The sequence below is a fragment of the Phyllobates terribilis genome, unplaced genomic scaffold, assembly GCF_046119375.1.
Source record: "Phyllobates terribilis strain yellow unplaced genomic scaffold, ASM4611937v1 Scaffold_1__5_contigs__length_1240528914, whole genome shotgun sequence".
Lineage (NCBI taxonomy): Eukaryota > Metazoa > Chordata > Amphibia > Anura > Dendrobatidae > Phyllobates > Phyllobates terribilis.
Window position 1 is genome coordinate 1,119,955,671 of NW_027362761.1, and position 20,046 is coordinate 1,119,975,716.

Sequence of the window (20,046 nt, forward strand, 5' to 3'; positions counted from 1 at the left end):
AGTCCAGGCTTTATAGGTGTTGTGTCCCACACAACCTCACTAGGTGAGCAGTTTTTAATACTTTTATGTAACATTTATTAATTGGATAAGACCCTATTGCGCTCTTGCATTTTTCCATAGCTCTTCCTAAATCCAGACTTGGATGAGCTGGTGCAGGGGCAGACATATCATTGGTGCAACCTGTGCAGCCGCAAAGGGGCCCTAGAGGTAAGAGGACCCATTTCCACCTCTAAAGCATATTGAATTGTGCATTATGATGGATTATCGGACTGCACAGGGCCCATACATTGTTCTTGCACAGGGGCCCTCTTCTGTCTGTGTCCACCAGTAGGCAGATGTCTCAGCAACTCAAATGGTCAACATGACATCTGCCAGCCTCCAGATTTCCACCAAGACCTCTTAGCTACCACCTGTGTGCCCAACAAACACTTCCGTGTTGAGCCATCCATTCCACTCTTTGCTTGTTTGTCCGATATAGCTGATAAATAAAAAAGATCGGCCAGTGTAAGCCATCAATCAAACAGGAGAGCATGAAGCAATTCTTATTTTCTTCTCCTGTCACTCATCTCTTCCTCCTGTAAGACTCTGCAGTCCAAAAAATCAAAGACGTGTCCCATCTTCAGGTGCATGCAGTCAGCTTCCATAGCAGGCTTCTTCTTCTTCTGAGAGGGTTAAATGCTAAGGAATGCCCACACTGCAGTGTGAGCAAGGCATTGCCAGGCTGAGTTTGGCAAGTGTAGATGTTAAGTGTAGCATGCTCTAGCATAGTCGGTGCAGTGTCAGTGTGGAAGAGGTTAACCGTGGATGGGAAGATTCATTTCACAGGAGCTGGGTCTGCCTTGCTGTGACATCACACAGCTTGGAGCAGCAGCTACAGCAGCAGCAGCAGCAGCAGCAGGGCAGGCAGAGTGGCAGACCAGCCTACTTTAATAGCTTGGTCATGTGACTGGGAACAGTAGTAAGACAGGTGCCTTCAGCTGAGCCTCAGTAAGGGGCTAGTTGCCTGCATGAGTGTTATCTCTGTGTGTGCCTGTGGATTGTACTTCCAAAGCTTTACTGCCGTCATTCAGGGACTGAATGGCGTGGGACATGTGCAACCAGGACTCTGTATGGAGTGACATAGAGGTGAGCATGCACACAAATCCTTTCTAAACCTACATCAATGCATTCTGTAGATTTTTTATTTTTTTTGCATCCACATTTTAATTTTTTTTTTTTTTTACTATTTTATTGCTTTTTTTTTCCCAATAGACTTGTAAGCAGATCACTGTATGGAGGAACAAGTCTTAACATTATCTGCAGGCTATTTTAAGGTTTTTTACTTGTATGATGCTAGAGCCAGAGATTAGCTGCTGTCATCAGTGCCTCTTGCAGTTGGAAACTATTTGCATGTGTCTTTGGCTCTGTCTCTCCCTCTCTCCAGTCACATGCAATATGTATGCTCAAAGATATTGATATGAATCAGTGTCTGAAGTCTTTCCAGTGGCCTGCTTGGAAGCCAGCCATGGCTATTTATATAACAATTAACTTAAAATAATCTCACTTATTGCTGCCTGCATTCTGCTCTTCCATTGGGATATGTATGGCTTATCCTATGCCTGGGTAATTATTGCATAATTGTCAGGATGCATCTACTTTCCTCTTTTCTATTATTATTTACGATGATAATATTGATGGTTATTACTGATGGTGTTTGTATGATTGTAGCTACCTTCGCAGCTCCTTGTATCACACTACTCTGCATGATGAAGAAGATGGGCTGTTTATTTCCATTTGTGATAATAGAGTGAATGCTAGAGAATAGCAAGTGTATGGGATGGTGCTGTGCAAGATGTTGCTGCTTGTGTAAAAATAGGTAGCCATACATCAATTCTACAGCTTCTGCTGGCTACAATTCATATTGAGGGGTGGGGGATTAAAAAGCAAGCAGTTCTGGACTAGTCCCTGGAGTGTGATGTAGAAGATACAGTTCTGCATGTTTTGCATTCTACAATTTGCAACATTGTGATGTAGAACGGAAAGGAAACTTTGTAGCAAAATAAACCAGTAAGAACTGTATCAATATATATTTATACATATTACATATTTTTATGATATTTTACACGTGCATGCATTTGGACTCTTTTGCATTTTGGATGCTCTATTAATATTAATGCATGCGAACAATAGGCTAATAGAACTGTAACTGCAAAGTCCTAATTGTTTTTGAGTAGCCCGAGAGTCCTGTGGCTTGCTGTTGAGCTGATAGCTCGGGTCTCAGCTGCTGTATCCTCATTTTTCCATCATGCATTATTCCTGATGCTGCCTAGGAGCTGATTGAGGAGCAGCTAGCATGGAAATACCGAAGATTTATTTTTGCAAACCAATGATTGCAAGTAACATATCAACAGTTATTGATCTCATGATCACCATGGTTTGATCTGGAATATCTTATTATTGTGTGCATAAACGGATTAACTCTTGGTCTTGCCTGAGTCATAATTTGCTGCTGGGGGTTCATACATCCCCGTTGAACACTGTAGGGTTTTCGATTTTTTTTTTTCTTTGTACATGATGCTAATTTGTGAAGCTTGGTAAACTAAAAAAAAAAAGCTGATTAAAAAGGAAAAAAAAAACCACTTGGTGGAAAATACAATCTGTCTGCTGCTCCCAGAACAGGACAGACCGATGCTCATATTAATAAAGGCCCACGTAGCTCAAGTCCCAGATGTTTCACATTTTAATGAGGACGATGTGTGAGGAGATTGTGAAGATTGATAGAGCCGTTCTTACAGGACACATTGCAACAAGTTTACCATCCCCTGGTGCTCTTTCTATGCCTATCTGCAGTTCCCAAATGCCAAAATACAAGTCTAATGTTGATTTGACCCATCAAATTGGTGCTTTTAGATGGCAGATGACACCTGTCATCTTCTGCTTTAAGACCATCTAAATCTGATGTTCTACAGATACTTACATTCAATGATATAAAATTCCATCATCATCGTTAACTTTTGTAGTGACCAATGGTCATTTTAGCCTGTTTTTTTTCTACCCCTATAAACCTAGAATTCCAACATCATCAAGTTTAGCAGTGACCAATGGTAATTTTTTGACTGTTTTTTCTGTCCCTATAAGCATAGAATTCCAACATCATCGTTAACTTTTGCAGTGACCAATGGTCATTTTTAGCCTGGTTTTTCTTTCCCTATAAGCCGTCTTTGTGATGTAGTTTTGACATGTAGGATACAGAAAGTGGATGGCGTAAAAAATTGATAAGCACCTGTTAGAGATGTGTGAGAAAGTGGCAGGAATGTGACTGTGACAGGAGAGGACAGTTAGGCGTGTGAAGCCTGGAACCTACTAAAAGGTCAGATTACTTGATTTTCCTTGGTCAACATGCTATCCAAAGCTTGCTAGATGGACTCTTGAATAAATCCTTTATAGTTATCTGCTTCTTTTGGTTCCAAAAATGTTGCTTTCTGAAATGTCCTACCAAACCGATGCTTTTTGTAGATAGAATGTCTTGCAAGTGTCCTCGATATATCAAAATAGGCATAAAAATGTCATCTGGTTACACTATGGCTATGCACTTTCAAGAAAAGCCTTTCTATGAAAATATTCATTGGCCAAGAATTAAAATATAGCAAGCGTGCTCCTGCTGACCCTCCTGAGTGAGGCTTTATGAAATGTGGCAGTGAGCCATATACTGATGAGACATTTTGATGGCCACATGTATGGTTGAAAGATTGTTCAATCTGGAAGGCATCCAAACTTTTTAAGCATAGTGTAACCTTGATGGACACCAAGAAAAGAATAGCTGATCTCATGATACAAAGGGGCTGATCATATGTCTTCAGATGGTGGTAAAAAATAAAAAGTGATGATTTTTATATGTTTCTTGCAGTGCGCTGCTCTGGTTGGCGAAGACCAGCCCCTTTGCCCCGATCTTCCGGAGCTGGATCTTTCTGAACTTGATGTAAATGATTTGGATGCAGACAGCTTTTTGGGTGGATTAAAGTGGTACAGTGACCAATCAGAAAACATTTCCAATCAATACAGCAACGAGTCATCAAACATATTTGAGGTACGGTACCTGCCGGTGGATCAGATGATGTTTTTTTTTGCTGTCATGTGTTTTCGAGTTACTCTTGTGAAATGTGTATACATTCAGATGCAATAACACCCAACAAAACATGTGCAAAGTTTTGCAATATTTGGAAAGTATGACCCGACGTATCTGAAATGACTGGGAGATTTTCTTAAAAAATACATCTCTACAGATCATACAAGGATGATACATTATTGGCCACCAGCTTGTAGAGTATAAATAAAGTTATGTTCCCTCTGGCTGTTGGGTTTCTCTGGGTAGGTCTCGTAAGACTAAGGAAATGAAACATAGGATTCTACAAATATGCCGAATATTTAGCTGGAGTAGAACCTGTGGCCAAAAGTTTCAAATGGAAATGGTGAAGTCATTGTTTCGAGTCTTGTAACAGGACTCGAGTGGCACTTATAAGCACTTATACACGTTATATTGGCCCAGCGCCACGTGGGTAACTGGAGTGCTGCACGATGCATCATTTATATGGGGAACACATCTATATAGACATATCAAATGCGACTTATTTATCTCTAACCTTCATTATTATGGATTAGCAGGTTATACTTTTACTAGCACAATATCGTTTACATCAATTAGCAATTCTGTTACTGGAATTAAGGGCAGGAGCCAGGTAGTCATTTCACACAGTTTGCTCCTAATGTCTTTACATGTTGGTTCATTTTTTTTTTTATAACGGTGGCTATGAAAATTCTTATTCCATGGTTTCGTCAAACTCTACAAATTTACAATATTTATTGTAGCAGATAAACTCGGCCATTTTGAATCCTGCACTAAGACTAGTTGAATCAAACCTCAAGGATGTAATGAGTCTTAGTACAGGTTTATCGAAATACTTAATTGCTCAATTATGTTTTGACCTACCTGAGGTCATTTCTCTGCCAAAATGGCTTCTCCTTCACAACATTATTCAATATACCTAAAATTTGGTGGAGACAAGAAGTCAGCGAATAATAACCACCCCCCCCCCCAATTATATAGGCTACTGCCAGAAATTGCCTTCATTGATTTATGCCTCCAGTTCACAAGATGAGGGAAGAGGATCCTCTTCCGAGACAGTGACAAATAAGGACTACTTTCATGTCTAAAGTGGAATGCCTTCAAAGACAGCTGCATCAATTGTTGTCCTTGAACTTCACCAGTACTTCCTTTGTCAGTGTAACATTACACTGGCATGAAAAAACCCAAGTACCCAACGAGGAGAGTGGCCTAGCCACGTGCCCTATTATGTTACAGCAGTTAGTTGATGGAAAAGCCTTAATTGAAATGGACAACATGTCTTGATTTAACCAGTTTGTCGCTGGTAGGTTATTTTAGATCCATCCTAAATAGGATCCTATGCCTATGTAATGTCCAACAAAGTGGGTAGAGTGGAACGTTATATATAGATGTTGTATCGGCTCGTGAGATGGTGCAGGATTAATCAGGCCGATGGCATTATAGTTTCTTCATGAGTCATATCATTTCAAGAAGGACTTATAAAAAGGACTATCCAGGTATATAATTAACATCAGTACCAATCATAGACTGATTTACTGTGTGAATAATGTGCATTAAAGAAAATAAAAAGTTTTAACTCTTTAGAACTAATTTCCATGTTCGGGAAACTTCTATCCTTAATGAGTTGTCCGTTTTCCTGATATGTTTAATTTAAAAAATAAATGACTTTGCTTTACTCACCTCCCCAGGTCCAATGCTGGGTCTCCACCTCTGACCCAGTCTAAGTTGTTTGGCTGCAACAACCACTAAGCTCAACGGTTTGTGCCATCTGCATCAGTGGAGCCGCTGAGCTCAGTGATTGGCAGCAGCTCCGTCAGTGTCGTGTCACCGCTGGAGCTAAACAACAAAGACTGGGGCAGTTACAGCGATACAGTGCTGGACCTGGGAAGGGTGATTAAAGAAAAGTTTTTTTTTAATGATTTGATCAAATGGAGAAAACTTTTGCGAAAGGGCACTCGTTTAAGGAGACCAACTGAGTATGAAGTCTTATTATCAATGCTCCATGGAAAAAACATGCAAATTAGCTCTCCTTGAAAGAATGAAATCCTCACTAGTGCCACCTATTGAAGGTAATACTTTGTAAGACAGTGTTAGACCCTTGAGAAGCTGTGGAGAGGGACAGAAGCGCAAACATAAGAGGGCAATACCGTCTGGTGAAAGATAAGTGAAAGCAATGGTAGCACTCACCTGAAGGTGTTGACTGCAGGCGAAACACCTATAAAAGCATGGAAAGACGCTGCTTCTGCCCCGTAGCTGGAGGAGATGGTTCTTCCAGATGTATAATTGCAAAAATGGAAACTGGCAAGTTTCGGCGGGAGTAAAAATCTTTGAGGTTCCAAATTGTTTTTTATTAATACCAAAGCATTTCTGCGCTGGACAGGCGCCTTTCTCAAGGTATAAAAACCAAGTGTCAGGCCCTTCCAACATTACTAGGCATAGCAGCCAAGCCAGAAACCCATCTACATGCAGCTGTTTTGCGGTACTTGAACCTCATCAGTGCAAAGCACGGTTTGGCTTACTGAACAAGACTCCCGGTTTAATCACTCTTGATTTAACTCTCTTTTGAAAAGATGAAGACTGTCTCTGGAGCGCCATCTATAGGTGGACATTAACGTGCAGCATAGCCACCAAGGGGGGGCGCTTGAAAGGCACTTTTCTCCATGCTATTTTGTTTTTTCCAGGGGCATCACCCTTAGCTGGATTTCTGCAAAGTAAATCAGTACCTTTCAGTAAGGTTTGCTATGGTCAGGGCTGCTGCCGTTGCTTTCTTTCCTTAATAATTTGCCAGACTTCGTGAAAGAGGTCTATATGTAATATAAGGCAATGCTTGTCAGACATTTGACTCCTGACCTAAAAAAGAAAAATTAGATGTATTACCATTAATTTGGCTAAAAGGTTTAATGGGCAAATTAATTTTTATAGATCTTTGGCTTAATAGTCTCTGTACGGTTAAAGGGGTTTTCCAATTAACAAAAGTTCATTTTAATCAATAGATCTTGGAATAATAATAACTTCCACAATTTGATGTGTTTAAATGTTCCTGTGCCGAGATAATCTTATAAATGTGCCCCTGCTGTGTACTGTGTAATGGCTGTGTGTGACCGTGCAGGAACATGGTCTGATCATACCACAGCTCCTGGGCAGGGGAAGCAAAAGAGTATACAGACATTACAGCAGATGTTCACAGATGATTCTTTCTGTGAGGTAAAACATTGTTTAAAAACAGGCAGGGAAATGTTTTACCTCACAAAAAGAATCAGATGTGATCCCATGCTGTAATGTCTGTATACTCTCTTTTCCTTCCTCCCTTGCCCAGGAGCTGTGGTATGATCAGACCATGTTCCTGTACGGTCAGACACAGCCATTACACAGTACACAGCAGGGGCACATTTATAAGATTATCTCAGCACAGGAACATTTTATTTAAACACATCCAATTATGAAAATTATTATTATTCCAAGTTCTATTGATTAAAATGAACTTTTGTTTGTGGGAAAACCCCTTTAAGAAGAAATTTTCTCCTTTTTTAGGGCAAATTTGCCAGATGTTTTTTAACTCCCTCTTCTGCTTGATCTTGGTCTTCTCATTCATACTGACTTTGGAAGTCTACCTTATTTTGCTGACAGACGTTAATATATCTGCCTAAGCCATTCCATTATTCCTAATGGTATAGACTGGAACAGAGTGAAAGAACGTGGTGTTCCATATTTTATAGGACAGCGAGTCCCTACATTGTAGACTCCTTAGTAATACGACCCGTCTTTTGCCCCACTTCTTAGGTCTTGTGACTTCTTTCACGAGAGGGTTTACATTACACTGTTTCCTAAACTTGGCATCACGTTACGTGTGAATATGACCAGACATGTAAAATGACTTTTAATCTCTCCTTAAGCCAAACCCTGCAATTCCAAAAATCCTGATTAATTCGATTACAAAGTAGAAGCGGGCTTGTATCACGCTGCCAATGATTTTCCTCTGCGTACACTGCTCACTCAGGTTTCCCCTGTCATTATGTTCAGTCACATGCTCGGAGGAGCGCATGTCAGCGAGCGAGCGGCCTGCGTCTTCCTGCTCGGTTTATGTGACTCCAGCTGTAGCTAGCAGGAGGCCGGTTGTTTCCAGAGTCTAGGGAATTATGTGCCTTTCAGTGGGTGTGAGGGAGGCTGTCTTGGCTGAGTGCATTGCAGGAATAAAAAAAAAAAGTAATAAAGTCACAAGACTCAGACTTACAGGTATGACAACAGGTATATTGTCTCCGCAATAACCCGTGTCCCTGCGTCTGTGCAAGGACACCCGGTTTAGCAAGGCACAAAGGCCGGCTTTGTTACAGGTTAGGTTTAGGAAACTGAGGGAGAACTGGCACCCGCTTTTCAGAACTTTGCATCACATCACCCTTGACTTGGGCTTTTGTGTTAGGGTTCAGCGTAACGCCAGATTGCTACAATCAGCTCTGTGTGACTGAAGCAATGACGTCCGACCGCGCTTCTTTCCCATGGCAAGCTTAGCGTTCTCACTGGGCACAATCAGGTTTTTATGAATATATACCTACACCTACTGATTGGCAGTCATATTATAATCCAATTAGTTAGTTGTTCATGGGATGTGATTGTGTGTAAGGGGATTGTTACCATTTATTATACTACTAAGGATCAGTTGATCCTGTCCGTATGAACATGGGGAAGAGAGTGGTCTCCTTATTCTGCTATTGCAAACCCAAGATCAACGCAGCACTATATGGTCACTATTGATTTAGTAATAGTCATTTTCATATAGGTTGGCGGTGACTTCTCTTATGCTGGAACGAAGCTTAAACTACTTTAATTTTCTCACTCTTTACCTAGTTATTTACATAATTGTTTGCTAAAGGGGTTGAATTACTGTTCCTATATTTAAAGCACTACTCCGTTGTAGTGGTGCTACCAATCTAAGTTCCCTGCCCCTAGTCTTATCCTTACCAGCCGCCTTCTTATTCTGTTATTGGCGCCGCTCTGATCGGTCTCCAGCAGTTTGTGACCTGCCGGATCGCTGCAGTGTTTGCTGGACGATCCAGAAGTCACAACTCAATGTAAGTGTATGAGAGTAAGAACAAGGCCGGAACGAGGATCTCATAGATTTACATTGAGAGCTTGTGACCGTTACCTCTGACCTACTGGATCCAGTAACCATAAACCGGAGCCGTTACAAATGAAAGAAAAATGGATGGCTGTGTAATGGATCCATTTTCCATAGACTCCAATATTAAAAAAGTGGATCCAGCAGAGATCAGTTATTTAAAAACGGACTAAAAAGTAAAAAGTTGTGTCTGCACAACTTTTTTTGCCAACGGATTGCTACTGGATCTGTTCTAACTGATCATTACTGGACATGTGAACATAGCCTTACACATAGAGCTCACAAACTTACAATCTATGAAAAAAAAAAAAAAAACAGCCGTCCCCCGGGGTAATCCATTGCACCCCTCATAGTGCTCACAAACTTACAATCTATGGAAAAAAAAAAAACAGCCGTCCCCCGGGGTAATCCATTGCACCCCTCATAGTGCTCACAAACTTACAATCTATGGAAAAAACAAAAACAGACGGACCCCGGGGTAATCCATTGCACCCCTCATAGTGCTCACAAATTTACAATCTATGAAAAAAAAACAGACGGACCCCGGGATAATCCATTGCACCCCTCATAGTGCTCACAAACTTACAATCTATGGAAAAAAACAAAAACAGACGGACCCCGGGGTAATCCATTGCACCCCTCATAGTGCTCACAAATTTACAATCTATGAAAAAAAAACCTACGGACCCCGGGATAATCCATTGCACCCCTCATAGTGCTCACAAATTTATAATCTATGGAAAAAAACAAAAACAGACGGACCCCGTGGTAATCCATTGCACCCCTCATAGTGCCCACAAACTTACAATCTATGGAAAAAAACAAAAACAGACGGACCCCGGGGTAATCCATTGCACCCCTCATAGTGCCCACAAATTTACAATCTATGGAAAAAAAACATACGGACCCCGGGATAATCCATTGCACCCCCCATAGTGCTCACAAATTTACAATCTATGGGAAAAAAACATACGGACCCCGGGATAATCCATTGCACCCCCCACAGTGCGATCAAACTTAAAATCTATGAAAAAAAAAAAACAGACGGACCCCAGGGTAATCCATTGCACCCCCCTGCTTATTCCTGTATTCTGTTTCCTAAAACGGATCAGACCAACAAAATGTCCAAAGAAATAATAGAGCCTAAGAAATAAGGGTTAAAATGATCTAGAATGGAATAAATCCTATTTAGACTCTTCTTACTAACAGATTGGTTAGATTGGAATTCTAAAATAATAATAAAAGAAAAAAAGATTTAATAGACCTTTTTTGTAATTAAATATAATAACATTTGTATTTGGATTTTTTATTTTAATTTTTAATTTAATTTGGATGGGTTTTTACTAGCTGCGAAGACAGGGTTAACAGTATCCCGTGGCCAATAAAGGATTTGGCCTTCCCAAAAAATGCCTGTAGCATTGTTATTTTGTCAACCAGTAGGTGTCACCCGGTAATCAGTCTCTCGGCAGGGTGCTGAGTCAACATTACTCACAAGTATTCTCACTTAGGAATGCAATCTAAATCCTCTGCTTTATATCTATAGCTCAGTCTGTGAGCATTTTACAGAAGCTGGGACTCCGGCAAAGCACATTTACATAACAGAACGGTAATGCCGGCCTCATGAAATGCATAGTGTATATTAGCGGGAAAAGGCAAATTGTTTTACTGATGATTGAAATAGGCCGATATGATTGCAGCTGCCTCGTCTCCAAATGAGGGAAGTGAGAATGAATCAGCTGGAAAAAAAAAACAAAAAAAGCCTAGAGTTTGTCATTCTTGGCACAGGACAGATTTTACAAAGATGAATGACTTTCCGCCAACGTCACCCGCGTGCAGCTCTATGGCATTGATATGAATTTTGTAACTTTATCAGTTTGCGTAGAGTTAGATTACGAGCGTTCAGCAGATCTGCCAGCTTCTTTACTATTGCAGGTTATTCATTGTAAGACCCATTAATGAGTTACCAGATCTTGCGTAAAATGACTTGGCTTCACTTTAAAACAAGTATCGGTGTATTTGCCAGTCTTGTGATCGATGTTAATGGGTTTTCAGTCCAACTGAGCCTCTATAGAATTTTTGACTTTTTTTTTTCCATTTTTAATTTCACTACAACGGCTAAAAGTTGAAGGAGATGTAATTTAAAGAGGGGAAAAGTCATTGTGATGACTGCCGGGGGCTCAGCTTCTAAATATATGAAGTGTACCGCCTACTAAAGGAGGCATTCTTCTTGCGTACATTGCAATACCTTTTGTGCGTTCAGTACCTATAAATTACAGATCTGTGCATCGTCTATACTTGTCTGGCCCATAGATGTGTAAGGGGTTGATCACACCCTGGGAAAATCATTCCTACTTTAAATGGATGAGCAGTCTGAAAAAAAAAGGCAGTCCTGTTGCCAAAAAGAAAAGGTCCACTTTCGAGCTAGATAATGAGTATTTCTCATAATATTAGGAATCAGTGCAGAACTTGAGGTTCACATTATCCTATTCTAAGATGAAGGGTTTCCTAAAATTTGAATTGTGGTGATGTGAACCAGAACTTGCATGAAAAACTCTCCCTTGGAACCACCAATTTTTTTCCCTATTAAACTGTACTTAAAGGAGTTGTCCAAGAATGTAAAAAAATGGGCTAAAGGCAAGAAATGCCTAAAGATTTTCAAAATAACTAGTTTAGTAACTATTTGCACCAGTGCTGACTGCAATGGTCCCCACAGATTTTTCTTATCTGCAGTGATGATGTTGCAGACATTATCATGACCGCTGCAGCCAATCACTGGTCTGTCCAAATGCTGCACACTGAGGCCAGTGATTGGCTGCTGCTTTAATATGGGTATTTGTAACTTTATTGCACAGGAGCGTAAACTAAGACAAGAGGGGATGCTGGATCTGTGGGAAATTGCAGGTTGTGACCCCTGTCACTTGCACTATCCTGCGATGTAGCAGCGGCACACTGCGATCTCTGGCTGCAGTCATGGCCACAGTTGCTGTGTAGCCCATGCCTTATACAAAATAATTTTTGCCTTTGAAGAGTTAGAGCTCATGCACACAACTCAGAAACAAACCACCTTTTCACACAATAGTTTATGCATGTCTTTTTTTTTCAGGGTTGACTCCACATATAAAATTGTGCAGCATAGTTAAATGGCTAGTCCCATCTCCAAGATCTTATCACAATATGTAGTAGGTGTAATAATAATAATATTGGCAAATACCCCCAATTAGAAAAGTAGTATAGTTCTTCTGATTCGCTATGTCTCTTTCCTCATGTGCAGGCTTTGCAGGACTTTAGGTATCCATGGTTATGACCACTGATATAGTGACAGTTAGTTAGCTAGTTGCTAGTGGTCATAACCATGGATACCTAAGGTCCTGCAGTGCCCTGCACATGAGGAAAGAGACATAGCGAAACAGAAAAACTATACTACATTTCTAATTGGAGGTATTTGCTAATATTAGGATAGGATCTTGGAGATGGGAATACCCCTTTAATTCTAATATTTTTGTTCACTGCAACTATTTTTATTATGCTATATTGGGTAAGCATTGAGGCAATGGAATAGCAGTAGTGGGTGCCGGGGATTGAAGTCATACCCTCACCTTGTACCTCGAAAGATCCCTTTAGCTTATATGAGAAGACCAATCCTATTGAAGTGGGTACAGGGGTTGCAGTCAAGCCTAAGGGGACTCAAAAGATCCCTTTGGCCTGCATGAGACTATAATACTGTTAAAAACCTGTGATAGTTGGGGGCCCTGTAGAAGTGTTTGCATTGGGGCCTATGAGCTTCAGGGTAAGTGGTGAAATACAACACCCAATACAGAACAGCGTTGACCCCAATATGTTGCACATTCAGAATCCACATTCAACACACTATTGTGGGCAAAAATGCATTAAAAAGTTCTTTACTTCTACAGCAACAAGGTAGCTATAGTATGTGAATGATTTGTGAATATATATACATATACTGTATATACAGTATATATATCCGTTAAATAGGGAAAATCTCTGCATTTTGTTTAGTTAGCATTGACCTGTGTAGCAATAAAGTCCAAATTATCCATAGATCTAACAAAATTTTTAAAATAACCTGACAATAAATAAGAATGGCCATTTTATCTTCTCCGAACAATGGTAATTGATGATTATTTTATTTGATTTGCACAATTTCTATCTTTTGTGGCCTGCAAAGGCCAAACTGATTGCCTACATCTCTCAATGTGTAGACTGTTGGGGGCCAATGATGAGACACAGTGTGTAAATTAAGCTCATTAGACCATTTCTTCACCCACGTAGACCACGTAGAAGGAAATGCACTAACATTAGTGTGTGTAGTAATCCTATCTAGTCAGTGGCAGCATTGTTTGCTCAGTCATGTACATTTAGGGTACATGGTGACATGTTGCTTGACACTCAGATCGCGGTGCCTTGTTGCGACATCACATCTAATGATTTCCTATGGAGTCACATTGAGACTGGTGACCTACCACCACTGTGACACAGGATCACAAATATTTCCAGATGTTTTAGATCTTATGTAGCTACTTGTAAGTAGCTCACGACTCACTTGCCATAGACTTCACAGCACTTAAATATTGCATAAAAGCAATTTGCAGACAAGTTGCACAAATTAATGGCTGTCTATAGGCCCCATACACATTAGACTACTGTCGGCCAATCCCGTCTATATTGCTGGGCTTGGTTGACACTCTAATGTATATGAGAGCCTCGTATACAGAGGCGGACATATAATTGGTGCAACCTGTGCAGTCACTCAGAGGCCCAAGAGATACGGAGGCCCAAGAGATACGGAGGCCCATTTCCAGCTACAAAGAACGTGGTATTATGCATTATGATGACCTATTGGACTGCAAAGGGGCCCATATACTGTTCTTACACAGGGGCTCTACTCTTTTTGTGTCCGCCAATGCCCGTATACATCCAGAATGTCTGATTTCGGACTGCCGATGTTTTTTTGTTCTGCCACCGCCAGACATGTCTGATGGTGGCTGTCCTGTAGACAACACAGGAGGAGTGAGAGTTCTTGTGTATGGGAGATCCGGCCAAGATGGCGGCTGGCTGAGCATTGTTCAGTTGACTACCATATCGTGTCTAGGAAGCTGCCGCGTCGCACGTGCCGCAGCGTAACCCCATCATTATTAAATGTTTGACAAAAAGTAGCAGTTCTAACCCCTAAATCACCTCAATTCTTCTTGTCTAAGATCATAGATTATCTTGGGCTGTTATACTTCTTCTAGACATATCTCTTCAGTTGTTAAGTGGTTAGGAGAGGTTATCTGGCCGGTTACTTAACAACTGAGTGTTTCATGTATGCGATAGTATTATAAAACACTAAAGCCTATCAAAAGCTTTACAAGAGCGGATATTATATGCGCAGTTTAATGTCATATCTATAGTTACGCTGAAAGAACAAGTTAGAGTAAGATACGGTGTATAAACATATCTAGATTACTATGTGCCAAGTGCAGCTCCGGCCTATGTGTTGCCTCGCTTAATCAAAACGAACTAAAGTTGCCCCTAGCAACCTATTATAAGGCAGATTGCAATTTACCAACGATCTTCAAAAAATGAAAACAGAGCTCTGATTGGTTCCTATGGGCAACATTTTATGCAGATAGTTTAGATAATTGGGGTACAATAGGTCACATGTAGCAAAATTGTCTAACAGTAAAGCTGCCTTCGTTGTCTGTATCAGCCATTTAGAACTCAGCTTTCATTCTCCACAGTAGTTTTATGAAATGAAAACTGAGATCTGATTGGTTGTTATAGGCAGCAGAGACAGTTTATAAATAAATGAGGCCTAATAAATGTATTACAGGCAGCATTACTATTAGTTTTTATATGCTGCTCTACCATTATTTATTTATTATGCTTTGCTTATATAGCACCATCATATTCCGTGACGCTTTATAGACATAATCATCACTGTCCCCATTGGGGCTCACAATATAGATTCCCTATCAGTATGTCTTTGGAGTGTGGGAGGAAACCGGAAAACCCAGAGGAAACCCACAGAAACACCGGGAGAACATACAAACTCCTTGCAGATTTTGTCCTTGGTGGGATTTGAACCCAGTGCCCCACTGCTGCTAAGTGACAGTGCTACCCACTGAGCCACCATGCTGCCCTATCATCTATTATTAGTAAATGTACACCTGCTGGTCACTCTTGAGCTACAGTACAGACCAAAAGTTTGGACACACCTTCTCATTTAAAGATTTTTCTGTATTTTCATGATTTTGAAAATTGTACATTCACACTGAAGGCATCAAAACTATGAATTAGCACATGTGGAATTATATACTTAACAAAAAAGTGTGAAACAACTGAAAATATGTCTTATATTCTAGGTTCTTCAAAGTAGCCACCTTTTCCTTTGATGACTGCTTTGCACACTCTTGGCATTCTCTTGATGAGCTTCAAGAGGTAGTCACCGGAAATGTTTTTCACTTCACAGGTGTGCCCTGTCAGGTTTAATAAGTGGAATTTCTTGCCTTATAAATGGGGTTGGGACCATCAGTTGTGTTGTGCAGAAGTCAGGTGGATACACAGCTGATAGTCCTACTGAATAGACTGTTAGAATTTGTATTATGGCAAGAAAAAAGCAGCTAAGTAAAGAAAAACGAGTGGCCATCATTACTTTAAGAAATGAAGGTCAGTCAGTCCGAAAAATTGGGCAAACTTTGAATGTGTCCCCAAGTGCAGTTGCAAAAACCATCAAGCGCTACAAAGAAACTCGCTCACATGAGGACCGCCCCAGGAAAGGAAGACCAAGAGTCACCTCTGCTTCTGAGGATAAATTTATCCGAGTCGCCAGCCTCAGAAATCGCAGGTTAACAGCTGCTCATATTAGAGACCAGGTCAATGCCATACAGAGTACTAGCAGCAGACACATCTCTACAACAACTGTTAAGAGGAAACTTTGTGCAGCAGGCCTTCATGGTAAATTAGCTGCTAGGAAACCACTGCTAAGGACAGGCAACAAGCAGAAGAGACTTGTTTGGGCTAAAGAACACAAGGAATGGACATTAGACCAGTGGAAATCTGTGCTTTGGTCTGATGAGTCCAAATTTGAGATTTTTGGTTCCAACCACCGTGTCTTTGTGCAACGCAGAAAAGGTGAATGGATGGACTCTACATGCCTGGTTCCCTCCGTGAAGCATGGAGGAGGAGGTGTGATGGTGTGGGGGTGCTTTGCTGGTGACACTGTTGGGTATTTATTCAAAATTAAAGACATACTGAACCAGCATGGCTACCACAGCATCTTGCAGCGGCATGCTATTCCATCCGGTTTGCGTTTAGTTGGACCATCATTTATTTTTCAACAGGACAATGACCCCAAACATACCTCCAGGCTGTGTAAGGGCTATTTGACCAAGCAGGAGAGTGATGGGGTGCTACGCCAGATGACCTGGCCTCCACAGTCACCAGACCTGAACCCAATCAAGATAGTTTGGGGTGAGCTGGACCGCAGAGTGAAGGCAAAAGGGCCAACAACTGCTAAGCTTCTCTGGCAACTTCTTCAAGATTGTTGGAAGACCATTTCCAGTGACTACCTCTTGAAGCTCATCAAGAGAATGCCAAGAGTGTGCAAAGCAGTCATCAAAGCAAAAGGTGGCTACTTTGAAGAACCTAGAATATAAGACATATTTTCAGTTGTTTCACACTTTTTTGTTAAGTATATAATTCCACATGTGTTAATTCATAGTTTTGATGCCTTCAGTGTGAATGTACAATTTTCATAGTCATGAAAATACAGAAAAATCTTTAAATGAGAAGGTGTGTCCAAACTTTTGGTCTGTACTGTATATAAGTTCAGGCTTCTGCATAACGACATTCAATTAAAACTACGCACTCATTTAGTGGTCAATGAATGCACAATTTCAGTTTTTCCTGAAAAATCACCATTGGTGATCCCTTAGTTTCAGCTGCATTCAACACAGGATCTAGAAGGAAAAGTATTCCTGTGGATAACTGGAAACAGCTGATAAAGTCTATGGAGAACATTTCTTTCTAAAGCTGACTTCACACCCGAGTTCCGTGGACTGAGTAAGGACCATAATGTACAGACTGGTTTTGGGTCTCCTGACCCGAACTTGACAGGCTAATGGGAATATATGAGACTGTTGAGCGAAACTCAGATCTGTGAAGTCGGCCTGATACACAATCCTGTATAGTTTCATGAAAAAAGGGATGCTCATCATCCATGGGGTCTGAGGATAGAGCAGCAGTGTGACCAACCTTGGACAATTCATAATTTTTTTTTTTTTTTTTTAATGGCCCTCGGTTGGATCTCGAGCCATGGCAACTTGATGGATGAAAGATTTGTAGGAATATCCATCTTCTGCGAGCCTAGATATTCTTAATTACTTCATCATAAAAGCAAGACAACTGGTATCTAGAGTGAACCACTAGCATGTATACAATACAGATATAGTCTCTTGCATTGTCCTTCTAAGTGTAAATGTCTTCTGAATACATGAATACAGAGTCTCTACTAATCAGGTGTTGTGTAAGTCACTCTCTTACAACCACTTCCATGCTGGGACAGGAAAACTGTCTTGGTCTCCTTCCAACTCTTGGCTCTTGTAGAAGAGAAGGATTGTGTGACCCTCTGGCTGGTTTCCCACTTACGTCATTTGCCAAGATTGCATTGCCTGTGCAGAAGGAGGACTGTAAGCAGGTTCACATTGACCATTCATGGGGAAGGAGAATGGGAGCCACTTGAAATAAGCCATACTTTGCACAGATACACTAGATAGAAAATAGTATTGGGACACATGTCTTGATCACTGGATTCAGCTTTTTCATTCAGTCCCATTTCCACTTTCTATAAAATCCAACCTTCACTGTGCCGTCTGCCTTTACTAACGTGTGACAGAATGGCTCTTTCTAAAGAACTTGCTAAAACCAGTGTGGTCCTATAATAGGATGCCATCGTTGGAAGTTAGTTTATGATTTTTTTTTCCTAAATAATTCAAAATCAACTGTGAATGGTATTGAAAAGTAGAAGCATTTTGGACTACAGTTCAATTGAAAAGAAATGTTAAAGAGGACCTTTCACTGGATTCTTTTCCATTTCGCTCCTCCAATTGGATCTGCTCAACTGATTCTGGAACAGGTTTTCTTTTTCGTCTTTGCCCCTCCTTTCCAAAGTTATGTCCCTCAGTAATAATTTTGTCTTCAAACAACTGGGCGTATACCACAGAACTTCTCTGTGGGCATTTGTATTTTTTTCTCTACCACTGGCCAATCAATACACAGCCGCGCCCTCTCAGAACAGTTCTGCGGTATACACCCCGTTGGCTGAAGGGAAAATTTGCACCATTATTACCAGGGTGCATAACTTTGGAATGGAAGGTTACAGAAGAGAAAGAAAAACTGTTTCAGCATTAGTGGATGAAGAACTCACTTTTAATTATACAAAAATCCAGTGAAAGGTCTTCTTTAATGTTTCAGCATACAAAAACATTTTTAACATTTGTATGGTACCATCTTTGTGTAAACAGTTTGGGAAAGACCCCTTTTTGTTCCAGCATGACTGTAGATCAGTGCACAATGCAAAGTCCTTAAAGGCATGATTGGGTGAGTTTGGTGTTGAAGAGCTTGACTGGCCGCACAGAGCCCGGACCTCAACCCAATTGAACCTTTGGGATGAACTAGAATGGAGATTACAAGCCCAGCCCTCCTCTTCAACATCAGTGTCTGACGTCACAAATTCTCTCCTGCATGAATGGGCAAAATTCCTACAGACACATTGCAAAATTTTGTTAAAAACCCTCCCAGATGAGTGGAAACTGTTATATCTGCAAAGGGGAAACTAACTTCATATTAATGCCTATGGATTTAGAATTGGATGTCATAAAAGCTAGTGTAGGGAGAAATGTGGAGATGTCCTAATACTGAGCTGTTTTATGGGCTTTGTACTTGGGTCGGTTTGATGCTCAGTCTGGTCCACACTTTGCATTTGAGCAAGTTATTTTTCTCATATTCTTGAACTTTATAAAAAAAATGAATAGACAGAACCATGTATATTCAAATGATATCACCCAAATAGCTATTTGATTGAAATTCAAATGGTATGAATTGTTTCATGTTTCTCAACTTTACTGAGGACATTGTGCAATGCAGAGCTGTCTCTTGTAATGACGCTTCCCAGTGCCAGAAGCCATTTCAAATCACAGACTCTTCCCGTATTACAAAAGGAACGGGAAGGTACAGAAATCAAAGTGTGATTGCTTCTACAATTTATACAGCAAATTGCTAGTCCTTCTTAACTCTATAAAAGTGAGCAGGTAAAACCCGGCAAGGTCCCAAAGTCTCCCGTTTATGGGATTATTAGATTTTATAGGACAGGTTTAGGAGACACATGGCATTGTAATTTGTACCACAATAAATAAGAAACTAAACTAATGCTGACTCAAGTTGTCAAACTTTACTAGAATAATAAAACTTGAATGTAAAATATGGAATGAAGGTATAGTTAAGCATAATGTTCTAAGCGACAGTGCATGTGACAAAATAACATTTTCAAAAATAGTCATACAATATTGGAAAATACTGTAATGTGACAGCTGCTCTGATTTGTACTTAGAGGTTACAGCAAATTTATTCTCGTAGCACCGTAATAAAATGCTGGTAAATTCCACTCGTTGCTGGTAAAATAACGAAAATAATTCTGGTTAGTAATTTCTCATTTAGTTAGTTGATCCATAGCTATTAGATTGAGGAATAACAAGTTACATTTGGGTTCTTTCACTAAATTTAGGACAGAACCAAAGTGTTCCATGACTACTTTCTGCAGCAGGTTCAGGAC

General features: G+C 40.4%; 1 protein-coding gene across 2 annotated transcripts in view; it reads left to right on the plus strand.

Moving 5' to 3' along the window:
• Positions 1-834: 834 nt before the first annotated feature.
• Positions 835-20,046, plus strand: part of PPARGC1A (PPARG coactivator 1 alpha) — a 153,966-nt gene continuing 134,754 nt past the window's right edge. For both annotated transcript variants that reach the window (XM_073646781.1, XM_073646790.1), the window contains exons 1-2: positions 835-1,125; positions 3,887-4,066. In XM_073646781.1, coding sequence (XP_073502882.1) covers positions 1,078-1,125; positions 3,887-4,066 — 228 coding nt within the window. In that variant the 5' untranslated portion in view covers positions 835-1,077. The remainder of the gene's footprint in view (positions 1,126-3,886; positions 4,067-20,046) is intronic.